At 37.7% G+C, this 16,967-nt stretch overlaps 1 protein-coding gene across 1 annotated transcript in view; it reads left to right on the forward strand.

Annotated features, from left to right (window-relative positions):
• The window catches only part of XRCC2 (X-ray repair cross complementing 2), a 26,068-nt gene extending 10,353 nt beyond the window's left edge, over positions 1 to 15,715 (forward strand). Inside the window, exons 2-3 of the mRNA XM_041753077.1 lie at positions 5,250 to 5,331; positions 14,861 to 15,715. Of these exons, the coding sequence (XP_041609011.1) occupies positions 5,250 to 5,331; positions 14,861 to 15,579 (801 nt within the window). The 3' untranslated portion in view covers positions 15,580 to 15,715. The remainder of the gene's footprint in view (positions 1 to 5,249; positions 5,332 to 14,860) is intronic.
• The last annotated feature ends 1,252 nt before the right edge of the window (positions 15,716 to 16,967 follow it).

Raw genomic sequence — 16,967 nt, forward strand, 5'->3', positions numbered from 1 at the left:
CGCCTGCCTTTGGCCCAGGGCGCGATCCTGGAGAACCGGGATCGAATCCCACGTCGGGCTCCCGGTGCATGGAGCCTGCTTCTCCCTCTGCCTATGTCTCTGCCTCTCTCTCTCTCTCTCTCTGTGTGACTATCATAAATAAATTTAAAAAATAAAATAAAATATTTTGAGCAGTGACAATAAGAATAAACAATTGGAGTAACTTCCTAAGTTAATCATTCTGATGAAGAGGTTAGCCATGTGTATACATGCTTTTTAAAACATTTTGAAGTCCTTTGAGTTCCATCTTGCCCATGAAAGTTTCTGTCTTGTCCTTCAAGCTGGACTGTGCATCTTCTAACTCAGTGGTTCTCATACTTTTTAGCTTTAGGGAGTGCATTAAAAATTATTGAGAATTTGAAAGAGATTTTGTGCATTTTTTGGTGGGGGTTGGTGGTATAATAGATATATAAGTTTCAGGTATACACCATAATGATTTAATATTTGTTTATGTTGCAAAATGATCACCACAGTAAGTCTGATGATCTGTGATCAGTAATTGGTGATCTGTCACCAAAAGAGCTTTTAAAAACATATTTTATAAAAAATATTTTATTTATTTATTCATGAGAGACACAGAGAGGCAGGCTCCATCCAGGGAGCCCCATGTGGGACTCAATCCCAGGACTCTAGGATCACAACCTGAGCCAAAGGCAGACGTTCAACCACTTAACTACCCAGGTGTCCCACCAAAAGAGCTTTTGTTTTTGTGGGTTATATCTGTCAGTGAAATTGGGAAAATTAATTTTTAAAGTTATTGAATAGCAGAAACAAGAAAGTTTGTTAAAGTGAAAAGTATACTCCAGATATCTCTAGAGAGGCAAGCTCTAGAAAGAGAGCTGCACTGAGAAACTTAAAATTTTTTAAATTTACATCCATATACAAGTGACAATAATAATCCCTTTGAATATTATAATAAATATTTTAATGAAAGATAGCTATATTCCCCTAAACAAAAAAATGTGAGGACTGACACTGTTTTACATATTTGCAAATCTCTTTAATGTCTGGCTGAACTTAACTGAGTTCTCATCTCTTCTGTATCCAGTCTATTACTGGACGTTGTTCTGGTTAAAGTACATGAGGACTATCTAGCCTTTCACAGATAGATACGGAGTTGGAAAAAGAGGGGGGGATTTGAAGATCTTGTCAGCTAATTGTGGATTTTCTTCCTTGGTTCTATACCAAAACTTGACAAATAGTAGTTTCCTAAAACTTAATTGCAACGTAGATATAAAATTTTAGCAGTGAATTTTTCATACATTAAAGCCAATTGATTGGTCTGAACACTGGGAGTGAATCTTTTACCCAGGAATATTTTAACGTCATGCATTGGTCTTTGGAAATATTGGTTCAGTGAATTACACAGATCTTTGAGGTAGTGATGTGTTTTGTTAGATGATTATTTTTAAAAATCACATTCATTAAAACACTGGTGATTCACCAAAAGGACCTTAAGTATTGGGAAGCTGTCAGGGTCACAGTACTGGATGAGTTTTCCAAAATTCAAATGTTATCATTGGCAACAAGTACTGTCAGTTTTCTTGAAATGACCAACGTACTTTCTTTGTTTTCGATAAAATGTCTGCCAAATACCAAAGTCTGTATAATCAAAGTTTGTCTTTTAGTCATTCTTTTAAATAAAAGGGTAGGCTATGAAAAAAGAATCCTACTGAAATAATCAACTCAAGTGCTTTTCCTAGAGAAAAAAAACCCGATTGTATTTCATTTTGGAGCAGAAACCCTTAATTGTGTGTGAAGTTGGGGAAGGCCTTTACTCCAGACAGAATGCAGCCTTTACTCCAGACAGAATGCAGAGTTCCAGATCCCCAAGACTACACTCAGCTCTGATATTAATTGCAAGTTGAGGGGTCCCTGAGACTGCCTTTAGGTATAGCAATTCAGTAGAAGGACTCACAGAACTCATTGGAAACTGTTAATTCGTGGTTATGGTTCACTACAGGAAATGGATGCAGGTTTGAAAGCAGCTAGAAGAGGATAAAAGTCCGGGAGAATTGCAAATGTAGACCTTCCAGTTGTCCTCTCCTGGTGGAGTTGTGGATGGTACTCGGTTCTCTCAGCAGCAGTGTGTGACTTCTGCCAATCATGGAAGCTCACCTGGACTTTGGTGTCCAGAGTCTTCATGGGGCTCACTCATGGAGACACAGTCAACTGCCCAAACAGCTGACTGCACTCTACAGCCCCTCTGATACCAGAGATCAAGTTGACCCAAAGCCCCAACCCTAAGTCACTCTGTTAGACTCTCTGGTGCGGCTGAAGGCCCCCTGGTAAACAAAGACACTTTTATCAGGCAGGATATTCCAAGAGAGTTGGAGATGACCTCTCAGGATCCAAGGGCAAAGGCCAGACCTCTGCAGTCAAGGTTAAATTCTTTACTGCTAGTATGTGGCCTGTGTTATCATAACTTTAAAAAGTAGTCAGGGGTCATGATTTAATACAACTAATACTTTTAACTGCATCATCAAAGGCATTCTTATGAAAAACTAGTTTTGCTTGTTTGAGTTTTTTTTTTTTTTTAAGTGGTGAAGAATGCTGTGTCTGCAGGGACATAGTTTGATGCCACTGCCTTGTTTCTGTCAGCATTTTCATCCACCACTGCTGTTACACTATCACTGCAAGCGTCAATTTAGGGAAAAAGATTATGTCTTAGTACCCATGAAACGAGCCTTAACTTCAGATACACCTCCAGAATCTGCTCTAACTCAGAGCACTGTATCTCTTGTTTATTGAGCAGTCTTTACTTTGTTTTGTAATAAAATGTCATTTAGAGGACGGACACAGCAAGTTCTTTAAGGGTCGGTTGTCATCTTCATCTTTGTAGTCTGCATTTTACCTGCCATGGTGCATTGTATGTAACAAAAACTCAATAAACATTTGCTAAATTAATGTATAGAACCCTTTCATCACTTCAGGAAATCTTTTCAGAACTTTTGCTTCAGTTTAAAAAAAACCTAAAGTGACTGCTTTGTTCCCATTTGTGATATGCTCTTTTTTTTCTTTTGTTTTATGGAAGAGTTGTCAAATCTGTGCTGATTACTTAGAAACTTGAGAATCAGCTGTGATAGCTTTGATTACATGTCCTTCATTGACATTTAAATCAGTCATGCAATTCTGTTTGCTGTCATCCTAACTACTTTTGTCTTGGGGGGGGGGGCACTCCTCTCCAGATTAGTGTGACAGACTCCATCCTTGTTCCCTCTTAGCCACCCGAGATAATCTATTTAAAATGCAGACGATGATAGCTTGTGCTCTACTTACATTGTGCTTACTTTATGCAAAGCACTTTTTAAAAATACTCTGAATCGTCAATAACTTTGGGAGGGGAGATACTGTTTATCACTTTAATGATAAGATACCTGGGGCCCAGAGAAGGGAGTTAGCAGATCTAGTTCTGAATTCCCAGCTGTCTAAACTATTTGAGACTGCTTCTCAGAGACTGCTTATTACACTGTTGCTTAAAATCCCTTCTCTTGTCTACAAACCAGAGAACAAGCTCCTAAATATGGCATCTAAGATCTTCTGTGATGTGACTTCCGCTCTTTTAGGACTTATCTCCTGTTTTTTTCATACTACGAGCTCTAGCAGTTCAAGTTTACCTACATGCAGAGTGCTCCTTTCAGCCTCTGCACCCTGGCTGATATCACATCTGCCTGTACCCTGATTCAGAATATTACTGTGTATTTGACCTAACAGGTAAGGATCATGATTTGAATTCAAGTCTCAGGTTTGCCCCTTCCTGTGTGACCTTATGAAGTCACTTAGTTAGGCAACTAGAGCCTCATTTGCTTCATCATGAGGATTAAATAAGAATGAAAGCAAGGTGCTTGTTCCCAGGGCCTAGGGTGTTAACAGCAAGGCTTCAAACCTCAGAAGTTCTTGGTGGCGTCATCATTATTCCTAAAATTACCTTTTGCATGGCAGATCTTGCCAATCCTGGTATGCCTTTATGTTGTGATTTATAATGAGAAATATGTATTTGGTCTTTATCCCCATTTCTGGCACAGACCTCCTAAAAATCCTTGGAATTTCCTATGTGTTAAGACTGACAAACATGTCATTTGTTATGTTAATGAGGTTACTTTTGGACCCCACCTACGGATAGGGACTGGTCATCAGGAGAAGGAGCCATGTGATTAGAAGGTTGAAATCTTCAGTCCCCCTCTCTGACCACCAACCTTCTGGGAGGGCAAAGATGCTGGAGACTGAATTCAACCACCAAAGGCCAGTGATTGCATCAACCAAGTCTATGTAGTGAAATCTCCATAACACACACCCCGCCCAAAGACAGGGTTGGAAGAGATTCCAGGTTGGTGAACATATAAATAGAGGTGCTGGGAGAGTGATGCATCCGGAGAATGAAAGCTCCTCCCTCTTTCCCCAAGCCTTCCCTGTGCATCTACTCCTTTGAGCTCTTCCTGAGTTGTATCCTTTTATAATAAATGGGTAATCTAGTAATAAAATGTTTCTCTGAGTTCCATGAGCTGCTCTGGTAAATTAATGGAACCTGAGGATCCTAACAGATGGAAGTGGGAGCTCCTTGAGGATGGCTTTTCTCTACCTTTTTCCTTTGCCCCCTCTCACTACTAGATAAAGAATTGACAATATACAAGGCAGACAGATAAAAAGCTGATATCTGTATAACAAGTGTGGTAAGAAAGTGAGAAAGAAAAATTGTGACACATAAGAAAGATAAGTACTTTGCAGTTAGTTTGGTCCTATATCCCAAACTATATAATCAGCTCTTTTGAGGGCAGGGACTCATTTTATACCTCAGTATTTGATACATAAACAAAAGAATGACATATTTCCTGAATAAATGAACAGAGTTTTTCTCCTAAATTTTATTTCCTATTTCTTTTTTTTTTCTTTTTTAAGATTTATTTATTTATTTATCATAGACAGAGAGAGAGAGAGGCAGAGACACAGGAGGAGGGAGAAGCAGGCTCCATGCTAGGAGCCTGACGTGGGACTCGATCCCGGGACTCCAGGATCGCGCCCTGGGCCAAAGGCAGGCGCCAAACCGCTGAGCCACCCAGGGATCCCTTATTTCCTATTTCATAATTTCTTCCAAATCCTCAGAGTTTTTAAAATAGACTTTAGGAAAATTGTGTAAATGTAGATTTGTAAGATTTTGTATTTTTAGGTAATGAGTTTTTCCTTCTCTTTTTCCTTTTCTTTTCTTTTGCAAGCTCCTTGCCCGACTTGAAGGTAGAAGTTCCTTGAAAGAAATAGAACCATATCTGTTCGCTGATGAAGTTTCATCTGTACATGGTAAAAACAATTTCAAATCAAAATACAGTGTCATACATTAAGTCTTATAAAACGTGTTCTTTTCCAACATATATTCATTTATATGTACATACTTGTAGCAAATGGCTATATGGATTAACCTGTAAAATTAAAAAGTGAGAATAGATCATGACAGGACACTTTATCTGTGTCAGATGAGAGAAAGTTCGGCTCATTTGCAGTAAATTTCAGAATAAATACTGACCTCTGTTATCTTGACACGTTATTTGTGAGAGTTTTGTTATAATTTATTTTTTAATTCCTTAGAAGTTTGAGAATCATAGGAAAGTCCTTAGGTACCCTGTTGTTAATATTTCTATAGAAGGGAAAAGACATACCTGCTTGTTCCACCAACACTTCTACCTAGGGAAAACTTACAGAAAGGTACTGTGCTTGCATTGTTTTCTTCTTTAGTGTAAGAAGAACTCTGTAGAGATATAATTTATCCGTTTAAGTGTGCAGCTTCATGGTTTGTAGTATTCACATTTCTTTACCTGTCACCACAGTTGATTTTAGGGCATTTTCATCACTCCAGAAAGAAAGCTGTACCTGTTAGCAGTCACTCCCCATTTCCTCCCACATCCCTCAGCCCTAGGCGGTCACTAATGTACTTGACTCTCTAGACCAGCCTTGTCTGCATATTTCATATAATTGAATTACACAGTATGTGGTCTTCTGTGACTGGCTTCTGTTACTTTGCATAATCTTTTCAAGTCTTATCACATTGTGGCATGTATCTGTAGTTCTGTTTATTGTTGAGTAATACTCTGTTGTATGGGTATACCACATTTTGTTTATCCATGCATCAGTTGATGGACATTTGGGTTTCTTTTTGCTGTTATGGATAATGCTGCTGTGGTTATCTGTGTATAAGTTTTTCTCTGGATGTATATTTTCATTTCTCATGAGTAATACCTATGAGAGGGACTGTTAGGTTCCTGTGGCAACTATGTTTAACCTTTTTTGAACTACCAGACTATTTTCCATAGCAGCTGCACATTTTACTTGCCACTGGGGATGAAGCATAGAATGGTTCCAATTTTCCCACATCCTGCAAACAAATGTCATTGTCTTTATTTTTTATTATCCCCTTCCTAGTGAGTATGAAATGATACCTCATTGTGGTTTTGATTTACATTCCCTTATGGCTAATGATATTAAGCATCTTTTCATGTGCTTATTGGCAATTTGTATGTGTAATTTGGAGAAATGTCATGTCTTCTCATTAAAAAAAATAGGCTGTGTTTTTATTATTGGGTTGTAAGAATCCTTTATATATTGTAGATACAAGTCCCTTATCAAATATGATTTATAAATAGCCTTTCCCACTCTTTTTGTTGTCTTTTCACGATCTCAATGGTGTCCATTGAAGCACAAGGCTATTAAATTTTTTTTAAGGCTTTTCATTTTTATGAAGTCCAATTTATTTATTTATCTTTTTGCTCATACTTTTGGTATAGCTAGGAGGTTATTGGCTAATCCAGGGTCAGGAAGATTTATGGTTTTGTTGTTACTGATTTCTATTTTCATTCTTTTCTGTCAGAGAACATACTTCTGTGATTCATTCTTTTTAATTGGTTGAGATTTGTTTTATTGCTGAACATATGGTCTATCTTGAATGTTCCATGTGCACTTGAGAAGAATGTGTATTCTGCTATTGTTGGATTGAGTGTTTTCTTGATGTTTTGTATTTCTGGTTGGTTTCTAGCATTCAAGTCTCCTGTTTCTGTGTTGATCTTCTACCTAATTGTTCTATATGGTATTGAAAGTGAATATTGAAGTTACCAACAATTACTGTTAAATTGTTTATTTCTCCCTTTAGTTCTTAGTTTTGCTTCATATATTTTGGGGCTCTGTGCACTGTTGGGCACTTACAAGAGTATTATTATACCTTATTGATGGATTGATTCTTTTATCATTATAAAATGTCCTTTGTCACCTCACACCCACTATGATAGTTACAGTAAAAAATAACGAGTGTTGGGTGAGGATGTAGAGAAATTGGAACCCTTGTGCACTGTTGATGTGACTGTAAAATGGTGCAAGTACTGTGAAAAACAGTATGGAAGTTCCTCAAAAAATTTTAAAAAGACCTGTCATATGATTGACGCATCTCAGTGGCTCAGTCAGTTAAGTGTCTGACTCTTGATTTCCACTCATGTCATGATCTCAGGGTTGTGAGATGGAGCCCTGCAGGTTGCGTCTGGGTTCGGTGCAGAGTCTGCTTAAGGTTCTTTCTCTCCTTTTCCCTCTGTCCCTCCCCACCCCCACCCCCACTACCCCCGCTTGTGTGCCTCTTTCTCTCAAAATAAATAAATAAAATCTTTTAAGAAAAAAGGAAGTGCCATATGATCCAACAACTCCACGTCTGGGGGTATCTCCAGAAGAATAGAAAGCAGAGTATTGAAGAGATAATTTGCATACTTATGTTCATAGAAGCACTATTCATAATAGCTAAGAGATGGAAACAATCCAAATGTTCGTTGACAGATGAATGCATAGACAAAATGTGGTATATGCAAACAAGGGAATATTATTCAGCCTTAAAAAGGAAATCCTGTCATGCTACTATGTGGATAAACTGGGAGGACATGCTAAGGGAAATAAACTAGTCACAAAATGAAAAATACTGTGACTTCACTTATATGAGGCATCCAAAGCAGTCAGATTCATAGGAACAGAAAGTAAAATGATAGTTACCAGGGGTTGGGGAAAAAGGAAACAAGGGGACTTGTTGTTCAGTGGGTTCAGAGTTTCAGTTTTGCAGGATGGAAAAGCTCTGGAGATGTTTTACAAGAGTGTGAATGTAATTTAACACTACTGAACTATACTTAAAAATGGTTAAGATGTAAATTATGCTGTCTTTAGCAAAATGGAAAACAAAAATATACTTCTTCATCTCTAATAACAGTTGTCTTAAAGTATATTTTGTCTGATAATAGTATAGCCACATCAGCTCTCTTTTGGTTACTGTTTGCATGGCATATCTTTTTCTATCCTTTTGTTATCAATCTGTTGTGACTTAGTGATGTGAAGTATTCTTATGGTAGATAGCCTACAATTGCATCAGGTGTTTTTATTCCATTCTGCCAATCTCTGCCTTTTGTTTGGACTATTTAATCCATTTATAGTTAATGAATTACTGATAAGATAGGGTTTACGATTGCCATTTTGCTCTTTTAGATAGTATTATATCTTTTTTGTCTTTTCCTCCATTACTGTCTTCTTTAATGTTAAGTAAATATTTTCTAGTGTACCATTTTATTTAGTGGGGAGAGGCAGAAGAAGAGGGAGAGAGGATCTTTTTTGAGGGGGGCAGGGGGAGAGAGTCTTAAGCAAACTCCATACCCAGTGTGGAGCCCACCATGGGCTCCATCTCACAACCCTGAGATCATGACCTGAGGTGAAATCAAGAAGCAGGAGTTAAGACACTTAACCAACTGAGCCACCCAGGTGCCCCTAATGTACCATTTTTATTCCTGGTCCTTTTACTTTATTCCTTTTACTTTATTTTTTTGTGTTATTTTCCTAATGGTTGCTCCAAGGATTACAATTAATATCTTAATTTAAAGCAATTTAATTTAGGTACATATCATCTTAATTTCCATATTTCATAAATACTTTGCTACTAGATAGCTCGATTTCCTCCCCCTTCCTTTGTATTGTTAATAAATTACATATTTGTATGTTGTATGTCCATAAACACTTCTAAAATTATTACTTAAAATTATTCCTTAATGCAAGAAATTAAAAAGCCAGTACAGCAGAGAAATTAAAATGTATTATAACAGAATAAAAAAAAATTACTTAATTCATTTGTTTCTTAAGTCAGATAAATGGGAAAAGGTTACAAATATAAAATGTGTACTGTCTTTCATACTTACTTAGGTAGGTTGTATTTACCGGTGGTCGTTATTAACTCATTTGGATTCAGTAACTATCTACTGTCCTTTCATTCAACCTAGAAGATTCCCTTTACTATTTTTTATAGAACAGGTCTGTTAGTAAACAATATTCTAAACTATCAGTAAAAGACAAATTTTGACAAAAGATTGAACTTTGTATTCTATCAGAAAGGATGTTATTAAGTTGGACCTTATGAAACTGACACTAACGCATGAGTTGGCAGCACCACTTATACATTTGAATATTACATTTGTAGAAACTTTAAAAACACCATCATGTTCAGTCAGTAACAAAAAAGTTTATCTAATTTGGATTAACACCATCTTAATTTCAATATTTTATAAATAGACATTTTAGCTGTAAAACTAGTTAAATGAATACTAATTGGAGCAATAGCAGACTTAAGACTGGTATTATAAGCATTATTTATCAACAGTAGTTTATCAGAAACCATATAGGGAAGGTCAAAGTGAAACAATAAGAGAGTTAGGGATTATAGGAAACTCTAATGCCATTCTAAACATTTCTATATGCTTTTTGTAGTAGTTACTCTGTACTATATACCAATTACCTCTTCCATACCATAATGATTGTAATCTGCAAATACAACATATTTGTCATACAATTAGTAGATTGGTACCAAGATGATGTATTTTTTTTGGCTTCTCTTTTTTATCCTTATTTTGAAGGATCTTCAGATTCATAAACTCACTCTGACAATCTGTTACCCAGATCCCTTACAGCATTCTATTTGTGAGAGCAACTATCAAGGCCAAACCATCCAGATTTTCTGATTTAGTTTAATTTGTCAAGTGCCAAACTGTAGAGGTGTTTTTTTGGTGTGTGTGTGTGTGTGTGTGTGTGTGTGTGTGTGTGTTTGGAGGTGGGGGTAGGGGTGGGGGTGGGTTTTTTTACTGCAAGTTGTCATACTCAATACTTTTGAGTGGACAAGGGTACAATTTCTGTTGTAGCAGCTCTCAGAAACATTTGAGATAGTGACTTCAAATACAGCTAAAAGGACGGTGCCCCTCTGTAGAACATCACGTTTGAAAATGATTTTTGATGTGAGGATTAGACAGTAAATGTTTCTAAAACCAGCAAAACTGACTTCAATTCATCATTAAACATATGTAGGGAATTTAGGATCTTAATGATAATATTTATGTGTAATTTGCAAGTTGCATATTTTATTTCCCCACTTGTTACAAATGACCCTTTTACTGCCTTGCTGTTAATCTGTAAAAGAAGAGTGTTTTTATATACCACTTAATAATTTCCTAACCAAGGATTTCACCTTAATCTTTGCCTCATCTCAATCATGCCAAACCAAGGATCTGCAGAACTCATATACTACATCATCTATTTCTTAGTAATGTGTGGCTTTAGCAAACCTTATTAAACCGTGTAAGCAAGTGTTCTTAAAGGCATAACTCTTTTGAGTTATCCAAAAGATGTTAATGAGCACCACCTTCTCTCCAAGAAAATATCTGGCAAGGTTTTAATTTTTTTCCTATTCTGAGAATTCCAGAAACATCCAGAGAGAGCTCTCACAGTTACCCTCTGGCCAGCTTCACCTATTTCTGTCTTCCTGTAGAGTCTCTTCTCTTTTACTTCAGAATATGTTGCCTTTCTCTTACCTTCGTTTGACTTCATTTGACTCCCCAGTGTCATGAACCTGCTCCTGAATATTTTTACTTTTTTTTTTTAAGATTTTATTTATTTATGCATAAGAGACAGAGAGGGGGGGCGGGCAGAGACACAGGCAGAGGGAGAAGCAGGCTCCATGCAAGGAGCCTGACATGGGATTCGATCCCAGTCTCCAGGATCCCACTCTGGGCTGAAGGCAGCACTAAATCGCTGAGCCACCAGGGCTGCCCATATTTTTACTTTTTAAATGAATGTAAGCCATCATATTTTTTCCCTTATTCCTCATGTGCCCTCTGCCTTCCCTTTACCCTGGTTCTTGGAAGAACACTGAGTGCTCCCTGGAGTGCCCTTCCATCTCTTTTCTGAATATCTGATTTTGAAGTTTGGTTCATAAAATAATATTTGTATTAAATGTGGTTTTGCAAACTACACATTTTTTGCTATAAGGTAACTATCCAGGACCAGTTCAGTGATCTGTTCCCAAACTGCAATTTTTTTTACTTTTAGAAATTTTGTGCTATTGAATGTTATTTAGTACAGTTTCATTTTCTTGAAATGTTTTGTAGTCTGTTTCCTCCTAATTTTTTTTTTAAGATTTTTTATTTTATTAATTCATGGAGACACACACAGAGAGAGAGGCAGAGGCAGAGACACAGGCAGAGGGAGAAGCAGGCTCCATGCAGGGAGCCCGATGTGGGACTCGATTCCGGGTCTCCAGGATCACTCCCTGGGCTGCAGGTGGTGCTAAACCGCTGCGCCACCGGGGCTACCCTCCTCCTAATTTTTATATTAAACTTCTGTTTTGTATGTCTTCATGCTGACTCCTCTAACGTAGATGTATCCTAAGAATTGAGTTTTTGACCTCTATTCTTAATTTTTTGTTCATTCTCACCCATGAAATTGAGCCGTTTTCGGTTTCTGTGTAGCTTACTCTCTGATCATTGTGGCTACATATTGATCATACATAATAAAACATTATTATTGTTTTGAATCTTAAATTCTAGTGGTTATAAAACATTTTTCTTCTATGACACCCTAGCTAACATAGCCTTTTGAAAGCTAAATTCTTGTTAGGATATATTTTTTTTAATTTTTATTTATTTATGAGAGAGAGAGAGAGAGAGGGAGGGGCAGAGACACAGGCAGAGGGAGAAGCAGGCTCCATGCACTGGGAGCCCGATGTGGGATTCGATCCCGGGTCTCCAGGATCGCGCCCTGGGCCGAAGGCAGGCGCCAAACCGCTGCGCCACCCAGGGATCCCTCTTGTTAGGATATTTATGTGATTATGTGACTTTAAAATCCCTGCTTTCTTATGTATTTGATTTGTATGGGTACATCGCTACGTTAGCTTTACCCTTAACCTTCTGAATAAGTGATGGGGGCTGAAAACCTGACACAAACTAGTGTCAGCACGTCTTGAGGGCCAGGTCTTATTCTTGCTTGCATCCTCTGCTGGTCTCTAGTTTCACACCTGTTGGACTCTGGGAAGCAATGCCACACCTCTATCTCTGTCCCCTACCCGACTTGCTTCCTTTCAAAATGTCATGTTCCAAAGTCCACTGTGGACCTTTACTCCTTACCAGATCAGGACTTATATTTTCATTTTTTAGATGTCTCTCAAGAAGTTCTCAAAAAGAAGGTAATCTGATGAAGTGCATCCAAAAGATACTGTGTTTTGTGCTGGAGATGGAATAGTGAGGTCCCAACTTAAAGTAGCATACAGGAAATATAATGAAATAGGCAAAATCACACAGCATGAGGGATGCCAGCTGGCTCTGTCACTGAAGTGTGCGGCTCTTGATCTTAGGGTTGTGAGTTGGGTGTAGAGATTTTTTTCCCCGAGATTTTATATTTTTAATGAATCTCTCCTCTTTAAAAAAAATTATAAAGTACAATAACTGTGATGATGGAAGGTGATAAAGTTTGCTTTCTTTACCTCAAAGTATTGTTATTAGGACCAAGTGAGGTATCATGAAGTTGTCCCTTTTCATCTGTAAAGTACAATGAAAAAGTTAGTTACTATTGATTGGCCTCTTCTGCCATTTCTGGGGAAAGAAGAGAAGGTTTGGTGCAGTCTAATTGGCTTCCCCATGTGTTTCTCTGTGGTTCACTGTGTCCTCCAAACCCTTTTTAAGATTAATCTTGCTAAACTTCAGCTTTCCTTCACTACCATTAATATCTGTTCTATGTTAATGTTTCATCTAATGCATGTAGTTTGTTCTCTTTCTATCATATAGAGCAGTGAAAGACTTAAGGGAAAGATAACAGCTTAGCTCCTCAGTCATTATAGTAGGAGAGTAAACTGAATATCTGGCTTACATATTTTTTGTCACTACGTTAACTTTCAGTAAGAGCATCAGTGAACAATTGTTATTGTGAAAATAGTTTTACTCCTTGAGCAGGGATCTTTTGGGGGAAGGGTGAGGAAGAATCCTCTTTATTTAAATTTTGAATTGCAAATTACATGTAAGGTTATGGTAGAAACTGAAGTTTGATAGTACCTTAAATATTGTACAGTGGTAACATGCTAGATTTTTTTTTACACATTGTGAATGTTCCAATCTATAACGGATTATTAGTAATAACAGGAAATAAAGTAACTGGACTCTCAGTAGACTGTAATTTGCTTGGGGCCCAAGAATCTGCATTTTTAACACAGTGTTTCCAATTATGTGATTCAGCCATAAATTAAATGGAAACAAACCAACAAGAATTGGAAGGCCACTGTTCAGAGTGGATTTTGAGGAGCTCTGGAGGCAGGAAAACTTCCCCAGGTGTTTAATTTGTGTTGTCTTCATTGGAAGAGAGTTACTGGAACCTATATAGTAAAGATTTGGAGTCTTTGAAGTTCAGGTAGTTTACTTAAATTTATAATGCTAGGAAAATACTTTACAGTGCAGATGTCATTCCAGCTGGGCACAATTTCAAGAAATTCATGTAACAGAGAATAACTGATAGCATTTTAGAAATGTGGACGGATGTTCTCAGCTGAGGGACGCTATTGGCATTTAGGCCTAAGAGCTGTGGACTCTTATGGCTCTGTATGTGTGAAACTGCACAGTCAAGAATTGTTCTGTGCATAATGCCAGTAACACTGAGAAACCCTAGTTAGGGATTGTTTCAGCGTGTAATGAAGTCCAGCCTAGTGGCTTACCTGCACCAGGCTTATTTTCCTCATCTCACAGTGGTATAGAGACAGGCCCTGCATAGCTGGGGTAGGGTTCTGTATTGTCATCAATGTCCTGGGCACCTCTTGTCTTCCTGTTCCACCATTCTTAGGGCCCACCCTATTTAGGGTGTCCCTTTTATACTCACCGTTTCAGGGTGGCTGCTTCCCCTACAGAGTCAGGGGTGGCAGAGCAGAAGTGGGGTCTGTATCAGGAGAGCAAAACTTAGAAACTCCCAACAGAAATCTAATTGTGTCTCATTGGCTACAACTGTGATATCTCTGACCCTTTTCTGCAAGGGATACTGAGAAAAATGGTTTTTCAATTGGGTGCATTGCCTTCCCTCGTACCCCCAAATTGAGGTTTAATACTTAAGGAAAAAGAATGTATATTGGGTAATCAAGCGCCAGAAATGGTGTGTACCATAGTAATCAGTAGATTTTTGAAAGACCATAGGTCTGGCACTTTATTAACATCACCAGTTTCAAGTGTGAGTGCATGTGGACCCCTCCCCAGGAGATTTCCTTGGGTGCCCTTCAACCCTGTCATTCTGTTTTTCACATTTTCTTGATGCTAATTAGTAGCCAGCTCCTTTCCCAGAGGTGAAATTTAATGATTCAGTTTCCTTATGTATTTGTATTTGCTTATATGGACCCATTTTGGCAAATGGATTTAGATTTTCTTTCGCATTCCAGTAAATGTCTTTTCAAACATTGTTGCAGACTTTTCATTCTGTAGCCTACCGTTACCGTGCTGCTGCATTTTGACTGACATTTTTAAATTTTACACAGGTGATATTCTTGAATTTCATGGTCCAGAGGGAACAGGAAAAACAGAAATGCTTTATCATTTAACAGCACGATGTATACTTCCAAAATCGGAAGGTGGACTGGAAGTAGAAGTCTTATTTATTGATACAGATTATCACTTTGATATGCTTCGGCTTGTTACAATTCTCGAGCATAGACTATCCCAAAGTTCAGAAGAAATGGTAAAACACTGCCTCGGAAGGTTGTTCTTGGTGAACTGCAATAGCAGCACCCAGCTGCTCCTCACACTGTACTCACTAGAAACTGTGGTTTGTAGCCACCCGTCCCTCTGCCTTTTGATCTTGGACAGCCTGTCAGCTTTTTACTGGATAGACCGTGTCAATGGAGGAGAAAGTGTTAATTTACAGGAGGCTACTCTGAAGAAATGTGCTCAGTTCTTAGAGAAACTTGTAAATGAGTATCGCTTAGTACTTTTTGCAACAACACAAAGTATAATGCAGAAAACCTCAAACTGGACAGAAGGACCTTCTTCTGCCTTTAACCATCCGAGGGAGGCAGATGCAGACTATAGACCCTATCTCTGTAAGGAGTGGCAACAAGTAGTAAAGCACAGAATATTTTTCTCCAAACAAGAGGATTTTAAAACCAACCAATTTTCTTTAGTTTCACGTCATTTAAAAAGCAACAGTTTAAAAAAGCATACTTTTATTATTGGAGAAAATGGCATTGAGTTTTGTTGATATGTATCATAAAATAGTGTTTTTCAGGATATTCAAAATTTTAAGTCTTTACTGAAATAAAATGATTCAATTATAAGGCTTTTTTTTTTTTTAAAGGTTTTTATTTAGTTATTCATGAGAGACACACACACAGAGAGAGAGAGAGAGAGAGAGAGAGGCAGAGACACAGGCAGAGGGAGAAGCAGGCCCATGCAGGGAGCCCGACGTGGAACTCGATCCCAGGTCTCCAAGATCACATCCTGGGCTGAAGGCGGCGCTAAACCACTGAGCCACTGGGGCTGCCCCCCCCCCCCCTTTTTTAAAGATTTTTATTTCAATTATAAGGCTTTAAACTCTGGGAAAATTAAATAATATAAGTGTCTCTACACAGAATGGATTTTTTTTTTTCCTTTCCAGAATGGATTTCTAAACTAGTACAGTAAAACTGTAGACTATTCTGTTCTTAAGTTGTTGAAACTAAATCAAAGTGCTGGTAAAAAGTAAACTGTATATTAAGCCTGTTTTAAAACTAAATAAATAATCTACATGTTGCAGCCTAAATAAAATGAACTTTTATAACTTTGTGTCACATTTCTGGAATTTTGTTAAGTACTTGTTTAGGAAAGTTTCAATGCATTTCTGATTTCTCATATGTAACTCCTTTAGGAAGCTGTGACTTTGGAAAATGTTTCTGCAGAGCTGTTATTTCTGCAAAGGGAATGAAAACAAGGAGCCTGCCCATCTGCCTTTCACACCAAAGACTGGAAAGTCAGGGCATTTTGATCTGATTTAGAGTGACTCCAAGATGGAGTTGCATTCTGGTTGGATTTCTTCATAATTTTTTAAACACAGGGAGATAATATTCCCATTCAAGGAATTCTGTGAAGATAGTTTTGAAATTTTCGTCTCCTCCTCCTCAAGTAAAAGACAAATGCTGAAACTGCATTATAATTCTATGTTACTAGTGTGTTCTTACACATTTGGAATAGTCCAGCCATACCATGAAATGATCAAATTATTTCCAGCTGAGAGCTAGATAACCTTCTGTACTTTGGTCAAGGGATGACCAGAATGGGAAGCATGCACCTCTGGCAATGTATTGTGGAGAGGAAGAAAAATCTCAGAACTTCTCCTTATACATCTTGATCTAAGAAAAGGTAAAATTGTATTAATGTTTGATATTCAGATTGACTGGTGCACCCACCGACCTGTGTCAGGTTGTCCTCTGTCACATACATACCTGAAGAATCTTATGGGGAAGTAGAAAGAATTGACAGTGATATTTTTGTAGGTATGTTACCAATTTAGTTAACATTCACTGTAAATTGACCTACCTAACATTGTTTTTAAGGGGTTAGAAAGAATTCTGCAAAGAAATTAAGATTAAAGATCATACTCTTTTTTTTTAA

This window comes from Vulpes lagopus, chromosome 4 (assembly GCF_018345385.1).
Source record: "Vulpes lagopus strain Blue_001 chromosome 4, ASM1834538v1, whole genome shotgun sequence".
Taxonomy (NCBI): domain Eukaryota; kingdom Metazoa; phylum Chordata; class Mammalia; order Carnivora; family Canidae; genus Vulpes; species Vulpes lagopus.